The sequence below is a fragment of the Schistocerca gregaria genome, chromosome 2, assembly GCF_023897955.1.
Source record: "Schistocerca gregaria isolate iqSchGreg1 chromosome 2, iqSchGreg1.2, whole genome shotgun sequence".
NCBI classification, from domain to species: domain Eukaryota; kingdom Metazoa; phylum Arthropoda; class Insecta; order Orthoptera; family Acrididae; genus Schistocerca; species Schistocerca gregaria.
Window position 1 is genome coordinate 1,002,416,389 of NC_064921.1, and position 10,974 is coordinate 1,002,427,362.

The 10,974-nt window shown below is 37.6% G+C and overlaps 1 protein-coding gene across 5 annotated transcripts in view; it reads right to left on the reverse strand.

The window, feature by feature from the left end:
- The window catches only part of LOC126335502 (protein ECT2), a 181,896-nt gene that overhangs the window by 33,860 nt on the left and 137,062 nt on the right, over positions 1-10,974 (reverse strand). For all 5 annotated transcript variants that reach the window (XM_049998840.1, XM_049998841.1, XM_049998839.1 and 2 more), the window contains 3 exons: positions 5,419-5,579; positions 5,203-5,322; positions 1,405-1,564 (listed from right to left, as the gene is read on the reverse strand). In XM_049998840.1, the coding sequence (XP_049854797.1) occupies positions 1,405-1,564; positions 5,203-5,322; positions 5,419-5,579 (441 nt within the window). The remainder of the gene's footprint in view (positions 1-1,404; positions 1,565-5,202; positions 5,323-5,418; positions 5,580-10,974) is intronic.

Consider the following 10,974-nt stretch of genomic DNA (forward strand, 5'->3'; position numbering starts at 1 on the left):
TAGCTAGCCCCTGTGATTCATATTGGCAGTGGTGGAACCTTTTCTGTGGTAGGATGATTAGTTAAGGATTTGTTTTGAGGCTGTGTGCTGTTGTCTTTTCTTCTGCTTAAAGGCTAGCGTTTTTAGGAAGTGACTTGGAAAGATGCTGAAACATAGTTGAAGGTAAGCAATTCCTGCACTGTCACCAGAGTGTGATTGGGTGGGAGAGAGGATCGCAGTTGCTTGGTGGTATGAACTGGGGGGGCCAGGCTTCAATGTTGGGATTATAAGGGTTTGGAGTAGAGTAGATCTTTGAGAAGTCCCAAAACAGATGGGAGTAATCCTTATAACATGTAGTCTGGAACTAAATTATCCCACGTCGAGATAACAGGTTCTCTCCATACCCTCCCACCTACTTCCAATTCACGTCCATTCACCCTCATTCTGTGCTGTTCTCTGCCAATGCACTTCCAAGTCTTTTCCCCCATCTGCTCCTCTCCTATTCTGCTCCCCCCCCACCCTCTACAGCCTCCAAATGCTGCAGCAATCAGCATTTCCCTGCCACCTTCATAGTCCTTGCGAATTCCACTAGACAGTACCTTCGTTTCTTTTCTGAAGAGGGCTTTGGTCAAAAGTTTTTTCGTTGTGCCTTTCTCCAGCTCGAAGTGTCATCTTCACACAGAGTAACACTCTATTCTTTTCATAAAAAGCAGTAGGAAATGAAGTGGTAGTTGTTGCTTATGATAGCTGCGTCTGCCATCTCTTAGGCATCAACTTGCCTTTCATAAAATGTACATTGCCACCTTTTGGGTGTTTAAGAAGTTTACCTTGTGGATGTCACTCTTACTTAAATGCAACTATGTATCAAGTAATTGTTTTCATGTACAACAGTAAACAGTTGAAAACATGCAACCACATGGCTTTTTTTTTTGTTTATCCCACACACTATTATGGTTAGCTTCATTTTCTGGCTTAATTAAACATTTGTCTATAAGGTCATGAAAGCTGTAAGCAGGAAAAATGCAGAACACAACTATATGATATTTAAAACAGATCTAAAACATCATTTACTGTGAAATGATTTTGCTGTGTATCCATTTCCAATATTTATAAAACTGTACGCTTTCACAGGAGGTGTCAATTAACACAATTTGCAATACATTATATACATTATAAATTCTGATAAGTCTTGCTTTTAGACTACACAATATTACTGAAGGAGTTATGATAAGTCTAATAATTAGCTCTCAATTCATTAAAAAGCCACCCGATCAAATGCAAAATGGATAGCTTATCATCAAAATCAGAAGTACATAAAATCTGCAGACAACATCGAAGGAAACTGTTCCGAGGTGACTTCATCGTTTCCAACAATTAAGAATAACAACTTGCAATAGTTGTAAAGTCTATAATGTTACTACTTACCATCAGTCTCACGAATATCAATCACCCTTTTTATGTGTGTTAGGGGCATCAATCTCACGTGTTTGAAAGGTTTCACTGAACTCAGTTTTGCTGAATGCAAACTGCTTGTTGTGTTTGGACTCTTCAGAGAATTAAATGTCTTTGATCGCTTCTTACATACCTATGAAAAATTAACAATACATTCACTTTACTAAAAAACAAAAACACATGGGAAACAAAGATGATTTATTTATAATTACAAACACAGTACTAAACAGATGAAATGTCAGTATACATTAGGTAACCTCTCAAAAGTCTGACATAATAAACTGCCTTAATGTTAGATTGTCTCCGGCTTAAATTTATTCAACACTAAAACCCACACCAAACTACACGATCAGGCCAAGACACGATCAGGCCAAGAGGACCACCAGATGCCAACCTGCCTCTGCATTATACTCTGTTAACAGTGCAAGGAGAGGCATAAAGTTAGCACACTACTCTCCAAACTACTAACCATTTTTCACACCTTAGACCTGCTTCTTCTAAAGTAGCTCCTCAATCAGCATCATCAGGCTACTTAACCCTGTTTGATTCCTCTATGCAACGAAAATTTGTTCCACTCCTTGTGAAAATCCTGTTCCAATTCTTTCACCAGTGAATACCTCTTCCAGAACTCTAAGATTGAAAATGCTTGGCAGTACTGGGAATCTGCAGCCAGGTCCTCTGTGAGCCAGACAAAGACACTGACCACTCAGATATGGAGAACTACTTTAAATACTGTCATTTAATCAAATTTTTACTTTTAGAAACTTATTTTGTGTATGAACATGAAAACTATATTTACAGTATCTGTTTTCTTATTTTTAAAAGGGTAGTTTGGAAAGTTTGGTAGAAAACAGAAGTTTTTAAAAACAAAAAATTCCATGTTTCCTACATAAGTCTCCATCCATGGCTATTCTTTTACATCAGCTACATTTCAACATCCACCAGAAAAATAGGTTATGACAAACAGCAAAATTGCTGCTTTTTTGACAACTTACTTCTTCGTCTTTCTTTTACTGTTTTCTTTCTTTTTGCTAGAATGCCATTGACACGTCTGTTCTTGTCTTCGTAAAATATTTTTTCTTATAACAATTTAGTTCAGGTTCCTGTGCCCTACGTAGGATATCTCTGTAGCACTTACACTTATGCTGTTGTTTCCGCTTTTCATACTATGTCTTTCTTTGCTGGTCATACTTTGAACACCAAGGCCATTTGGCATAATGATTATTTAACGACGTGTACTTTGTAGTGCTTCTTTATAATGTCAGCCATAATTGAAAATGCTCCCGCATGTTAAATCAGATCTGTGATTCGTTTTCTAAATGTAAAGAAAGTTAAACCAAAGGAAATTCATTGGAAAATCTGCGAGGTTTACGGACAAAATGCTGCAAGTGATCCAATGCTTAGAAGCTGGGTCAGACTCTTCAATGAAGAATGTGATCAAGTGCATGATGAAGAACAAAGTGGACGCCCATCTGTGGTTACTGATGAACTAGTTCACACAACTGAAGAGAAGATTAAGCACAACTGTAAGTTTAGACTTAGTGCCCTTGCTATGGAAGTTCCACAAATCTCACGATCTATAATTCATGAAATTGTTACTGAAAAACTGAAATTTTTAAAACTTTGTCCAGCCTCACACGGCGAATGTAACCAAACAACTCTCACAGGAGTTTCACTGCGACGTGTATGATCATCCTCTGTACAGCCTGGACCTCGTTCCTAGCGACTTTCATCTCATCTTACACCTAAAATCTGTCCTTGGTGGTCAACACTTCAATGACGACGACGAGCTGAAAGAACATGTAACCACATGGTTGATCACACAGGCGGCAACCTTCTATGAAGAAGGCTTACAAAAACTTGTGCCACGCTATGACAAGTGCATGTAAAATTTCATAAGCTATGTGGAAAAGTTGTTTAACAGTTGCAGATTTTTGTACAATAAATATTTTTTCTGCATCTGTACAGGTTTGTTTTATGTAAACAAATGAAACTTACTTTGTGGACGACACACTTACATTACTTTTTTTAAAGTACTTAATGTAGATGTGTTTTAGCCCAGGTCGGTCTTTGTAATCTTTGATTTCTTCATGTATTGTCCATGTGCATGTTTGTATTCCGCAGTATTTGGCAATGATGTTAGTGAACATATGTGATACTGTTATTGACTCTTCTGAGCCAGATTATTATCTTTAATCGACCTGATCAGCGTCTACTTATCATACAGTCATTGTGTATTAGATCTGTACTGTTTCAATTTGTCTCTTGTGTTTTTGTAAGATGTATGGCATGTAATATAGCATTTGTAATGGCATTTTGACGTATCTTCTTCTGAATGTTATTTCTTGATCTTGTAGGTCATGTTTTTCACTGTATTTTATTTCATTTTTGTTTCGTATTTTGTACAGTACTATGAGCATGACCTTGGACTGAAAACAGCAGGTGAATAAAACAAATCAGTGTGTTACGCATTTCTAGAAACACTGTATTTAGATGCAATTTTGGCTGACATAGGATGTGTTTATTAGCTCCTTGCTGAGACATCATCCCCAGCTATTTGCTGTCTGAAATGCTACTTGTCATTTTGAATAACCTGCAATACTTTTCATAATTTGCTAATAATGAATGTTTGATGTTATTGTCAAACACTTAATGCCAGTTAGTTTTTTGAGCTTTCTGTGATGTGAACCTTATGAGAAGTGGAGTACTAAAATTAGCATCACATGTGATAAATGTGGCTGTTGATATCCATTAGTCACTCTGGAAGCGACATGTGAGGATTCCATTCCATCCCCCCCCCCCCCTCCCTTATGCTATTTATACATTCACTTAAGCCTAGAATAACACAATATTGCCAGTTGGTACTTTTTGTGATCTGTCCCATTGTTTGATGGTGGATCTCTTGACTTAACTGTGTGTATTAAGATACTTTCTTGGGAAAGTTTAAAGTTTATGGGATCAGTTTTACAAACTGCTGGTTCGAATTAAACTTAAAAAAGGGAATGGTAAAAGCTATGTTTAGTAATTCCAACTATGATGGAAGGGGAGAAAATTGTAGTGACTGCAGAGAACAGGTGACGGGGAGGCCAAGAGATTAAATTTCAGATCCATGTCTATGTCTTACTGACTTCCACTAAACATATATCAAGGTTTTTGTAAATGATACAAGTGTTTTTACTAATTCTAATAGAGAATCAGCAATAGGTGGAGTTGTTAATGTTTTTGAAGGGATTATTACGAGATTTACGACAAAATAAAAAATAAAAATCAAAAGAACTCCATTTTGGAAAAAAATACAATTCTGTACATCAAAATGACCACCACCAAGACTTAATGTAACACACAAATCAATAGCTTACACACTTTGCATCTTTCTTCTCAATGTCTTATAATATTATTTGCTGGGTAACACATTATCTGAAAGCAAAGTATCAATTTCACAAAAGCTAGCAATGAAAAGAACGATTTATGTTCATCCACGACCGTCTTATAGACGTCTCCTCAAGGAGTTCAGTGTTTTAATCTCTTCTTCGCCATATGCTGACTTAATAATGAAATTCAACATAAATTATCCATCACAATTTGATAAGAATAATGATGTCTATAAAGTTACAACATTAGAAGAAACAGATCACCTTTAATACTCATTAGCAAATCTGTCATTGCTCGGAAGGAGGTTCAATATGAAGCACAAAAAGAGCTGATAGTGCAATTATTCAAAGTAGACAAGAAATAAAATATACTACACAAAAGTATTGTAATTGCCATTACCTCCATAGTATCAGAGAAGAGAAAGAAAACCAAATTATCTCCTCTTCCACTAAGACCATCACTGAGCTCCATTACATCACAGCGAACAATAAAACTTCGATGTGATGAAACCAAATGGGGCTGAAAGTAAAAAAAAAATAGTTCTAGCACTGCTAATTTTTTATCCTAACATATTTAGATGACATATAAATGTAAAATTTATAACTTTGAACTTACTGGACAATTGTCGATGTCATTAAAAATATCAAACATAACGAGCTGACCCTCAGTCTTGCGTTTATCTTCATTGATGTGTGTCATTACCTCTCTAATACTTGCAATTGCTTTTTCAAGAGCAGCATGATCTGGATTGCTTTTTGAAGTGTGCTTCAAAATATCTGAAAAAAAATGAAAAACCAATACATCTGATCAGTGTTAATGAAGCAGCAGAATGATTTTTATTCTTTGGTGTTTATTTACGAAAACCATACTATTTAAAACAATGTATGTAACACCAAAGGGATTACAAAGAATTGGTTTGATTGTAGACAACGGTTTTCTGTGGTTATTCCTATTTTTACATACATAACAAAATATTAATAATAAAAAGTATTATTAATATTTTGTTATATATATATATATATATATATATATATATATATATATATATATATATATATATATTGCAACAGTCCATACATACATTTTTAGGGCCCACTCCTCCTGAAACCTAGATCAAGGGCTAAATAGCTCTCTGGTTTGTAACTGGCTGGCTGACTTTTTCAACCTCTTCAAATTTATATGGTTGCTGAATCGCAGCCATGTTTAAGATTTTTAGCTCAAAAGAAGTATGGTAATTAAACAGTGGAAAATTCAAGTAGGAATATCAGCAACATACGAAAAGACACATTGCTACTTATCATTAAGAAGACACATTAGGTTGCACACAGGCAGCTTTTGGTATTCCGGCCTGAGATGCTGGCATTAGCAATCAAGTACGCATTAGGTGTGCTTGCTTGGGTGTATGAATGGTGTGCATTTCTCTTTTGCTGATGAAGTCTGGGGCCAAAACTTTGTGTAGTGTATTTTAATTGTGCCTGTCTGCAACTTAACAGTCTTCTTTCTGGTAAGCAGCAAAAATATCCATTCTGTGATGTGACACTTGTCTGGTTGTATATGCCGTTTCCACGTTTCTTGGGTGTACTGCCAGATCCTATTGCCAAAAGTCCACAGTATCTGGCAGACAACCGTTTTGCCATCATCAGGTGGTGACAATGGAATGAGATGTCTGATGCGGCCTTGTGGTACTTTTTATGGGTGCATATGGCTGCGACAATGGAAGGGTGAGTCTCTGTTGCCTTTCATCAGGCATCCCTGTTGCATCTCTTGTCTGGGTGTCTTGTTTTGCTTTAATGGTGCTAAGTGTTGACTCCCACACCTTGCTCAATTGGAAGCCAATTTCCATGCTGATCAAATTATCATTCACATAAATTTCAGTTGTTTATTTGACAATGAAATCCCAAAATTTATTATTGGTAGACAGAGCTTTCGTTTGGTGGTAATTCATTTTATGTCCATTTTCAGTGCAGTGTTCTGCTATTGCAGACACGTTAGATTGCAGTAAGTGGGCATGGCATTCATGTTCTGCACATAGAACTTCAACTGTGCGGCTCATTTGCCCAATGGAAGTTTTTCTGCTTTCACATGGAACTTTGTATACCCCCACTTTTAGGACCCAGATTATCTTTCACTCTCCCTAATGAAGCTCTTGTTTTGGCCGGTGGGCAAAAAATGGCGTTACATAGTGTTTTCGCAACGGCCCGCCAATTGTTGATGATACATTGCCAATGAACAGTATGTACACAGTCTTCTTCTTCTTCTTCTTCATTTTCATCCCCCATGTCATTCTTTGGGCTCCTGCTGTCTAAAGCTGTCAGCTGCAGTGTCAGTTCTCCTAGATGACTGGTTCCAAGGGCCGCAGCTCTGCCGTCAGCCTTTTTGCATCTGAGATGGAATGTGCCCCATATACTAGAGTGTTGAGCACACTGTTCTTCTGTGAGGGATGGTGGCAAATGGTAACATGGAGATACAAATCTCTAGGCATTGGCTTACAGCATAGACTGTAGGTAACTGAGCCACTGCCCCTTCGCTGAACTAGGATATTGAGAAAAGGAAGTTTACCATCTTCATCTATTTCCATGGTAAACTGGATGTTTTCATGGATGGAAATCAGATGCTCTATACAGTTCTGTAGTATGCACAATCACTAAAGATTGGCATGTAGTCTTTTCCTGTGTCGAGGATTGTGGTGTAACATGTCTATTCTGCAGAATAACAAGTTCCACTTAACCCCTCAGACCAAAAAAAGATGTTCATGGAAACGGCAAATGTTGTTTAGGTAATTGTTAAGTCTGGAACACTATTGGGCTCTGGTCTGCCTTAAGTGCAGATGGGGTATCAAAGACGTCAACTCACAACATGGTCAAGGTGCAATGGCAAATGAGCGTCTCCGCCTGCTGTGGAGGGCCGTTTATGATTTGGCATCGTGGCTTGGACGTCACAGGGCAAAGAGCATGGATGATTACGTCAGTGCCTGAACAATTGAAGATTGGATGAGAACAGCCATTCTGTAATGATATGTCAGCACAGGGACACATGTTGTGATCTGTTTTGAGCAACAGGTTAAGAAAGACCTGTTTACCAACAATTGTAAATGAAGTTGCACAATGAAAAGATGGGATTTATAATACAGAAGAGTTAATGCAAGGCGTCTATGCCACTTTAATAGCTTAAACAGATTGGCGCTCTCTTTCAGCATTTGTACCTGCGATTGCAAAGCAGATTCACTGTGGTGAATATCAAGAACGGCAACCACAAGATAGTTATAAGGTTAAAGTTTGCACACCTATTATCTGGGTGGCAGATCAAGTGTGGAGTGGAACACATCATACCAAAACCTCACACGTTTCCACTTCAGAATTTAGACAAGGGTTCTGCATTCTTCTAGAAAACTTTCAAAATGCTTTTGCAGGCAGAGCAAGAATGTGGAAATATTTACAGTTCAATAGGAAATTAAAATTATACCTAACAACAGACCTGTATTCAGGTAACATGTAGATAACTGTTATTCCTTGGCATTTGTCAGCCAGTTCTGCAAATATTACACAGCAAATAGAACATAAAAGCAACTATTTTAGTGTACAGAGATAGAAACATAGCTCAAAGCAGCTGCTTTCCTGCTTGCTTTACAATGTTCATTTTGTTCTATGAAAGGATAAATAGTACATAGCAGAGTAAAAAAAGGAATATTACTGTTTAAAGTGACATGGGCAATGGGGGCATTTTGAAACAGCTTTGGCTGTACAGAGATAGTGGTAATTGTAAACACAATACACAGAATTGGTTTCTAGCAGTTTCCTCTCTTTGTTAATATTTAGCATGACCTGCTCCACATCCCACAATCTTTGGTTGTGGATGAGATGCTGCAGAAAACTGTTTGCTGCAGCAGGTTAGTAAAACTCCGATTAAAATTACTTTGCAACTGACTGATCGAAGTGGAGGGCTGAGCAGTGTTGCCAGCCATGCTTCACAAGGTGTTTCATGTAACCTAAAACACAGGCAATGCAGCAAGAACATGGCACGTAGGAAATAACTGTGACTGAACGGCAGCTGGCCACTACTACTCAACATGATGAAACATCAATCACAACAATTTGATTAAGAATACAATGGTTTGGGATTGGTATTGGGGGGGGGGGGGGGGAGATTGTGAATTGCTGTTTTACTGTGGCAGATATCCTACTAATGCTTGGGCCTACATGTTGGAATGATCGTTTGGACTGTGCTGTGTAAATTTCACTGGGAAGCCCTTACACACCCTCCATATAGTCCCAATCTCTCCCCGTGTGGTTTTCATACTTTTGGACATTTGTTTTGGAAGAGATGCGTGCCTGGGTATAATCATGGTTCTATAGGCACCCATAAACATTTTTTTCCATGAAGGCCTTGATCATCTTGCCTGACATTAGGAGTTGATATGATAACTTTTGAAATAATAAACAGTTTACTTAACTTTTTTTTAGCTGTCTCTTTTTTCATTTAATCACCCCTTATGCAAATTTTTATCCAGTAGTGAAAGGTCTCTGACAATGATGCACAGCTAGCCATATTAAATGCCTTATCTGTTTATAGCGAAGTATTATCATGGGAAACAATTAAGAGAAAAGACATGTACTACACCTCCCCCCCCCCCCTCCATTCCCTCTTCCCTCCCTTTAAACTTCCTTCCTCTCCTCTCCATTCCTCTACCCCCCCCCCCCCCCCCCCCCTTACACAGACACACACAATCCTATCCTCTTATATGATCTACTTAAAACATAACCAGCTTCCATGACTACATTTCAGTTACTTGTTGACAATCTATGATTTTGACTGAGGTATATAACTCAGGTTTCTTGCACGTCCTCTACCTAAAATAACATCTATGTCCACTTTTACACATGTGCAATGTGTGTCCAGTTAACCAAAAAACTACATAGCCACAACAGACAAAATATTTCTTAAATATGTTTTAATTATGGATTTGGTACTTAAAAGCCATTGCTCCATATCAACTGGACAGTTATATAATACCTCATACTACTTATGTAGCATCCTCTGTAGCGGGAAAACCAGATCAGAGTCCCAGTCCAGCACAAATTTTCATTTATTGCCAATGAATTCATTTTAATGCCCAACTGCGGCTGACTTCAGAATTTACAATATAACTCTGCTTTTACGTTCCTGGAATTAACGATTTCCCGCCATTTATGACATTATTTATTCTTCCTGTCAAATTTCCTTTGTCCACAATGTTGATTTGCATCTGATTTTGCATCAACATATTTATAATTTTCTCCGCAATTTATGCATTACGAAAAAGTACTTGTGGAGAAAAAAATGATGCTGGCTTGATGTTGGCTGTCCAGTAGTGTTTATAAATATTACCTGGTTAAGTTTATTTACAGCAGAGCACTATACTCAGCGCATTTGAACCCATGTAACAGTTGGAACAATTCGTGCCGTATCTCCCGCCACTGCCAAGCTGTATCTGGCATCGTGGCTGATGGAAGTAACTAGGTTTGTTTCAATAAAGATGATACGACCAACCACAACTGTTACCAAACTGCCTGTACTGAGCAAACGCATTTTCGTAATTGTTGTGATCATTGTGATGCCTTTGTCAAATCATATGTAGCATGTTTCGGCATTTGACAACTTGTAGCGCTAGTTGACACCGTCATTCAATCCTGAGTTGCTCAAATGTTTTTATGTTTTAGTATAAACACAGTCCCAGTTATATAATTTTTACATGCTGAGCAAAATGTGTTTCGAGAATTTGTTCTCATAGTCAAGTGCAGTTTCACGTATGTATTTTTTCCCTTTGTGATGTTACACAAACAATGTGAGTGACAGTTTGAGTGTGTGTGGTGTTCTACATAACTGAGGAGGCACAGTACCTGCTAACCTCCAAAAGATGACTGAAGGAGAGATGCAGAATACCACATACTAACACTACACAAAATTCTTATCTACAATACTTGCACTTGGCAATGAGAGAAAATTCTCGAAATACATCGTAATAAACATGAGAAAATACTTAACTAGTGCAGTATTTCATTATTTAAATAACAAATGACAGCTGCAGGCTTTAAAAAACATTAATTATGACATATGGAATTGAGTTAAACGTTCCTACTTTACAGGCAGTTATCAGTTCCAGTTACATGAGTGGCTTTTATTAGATAATAAAGC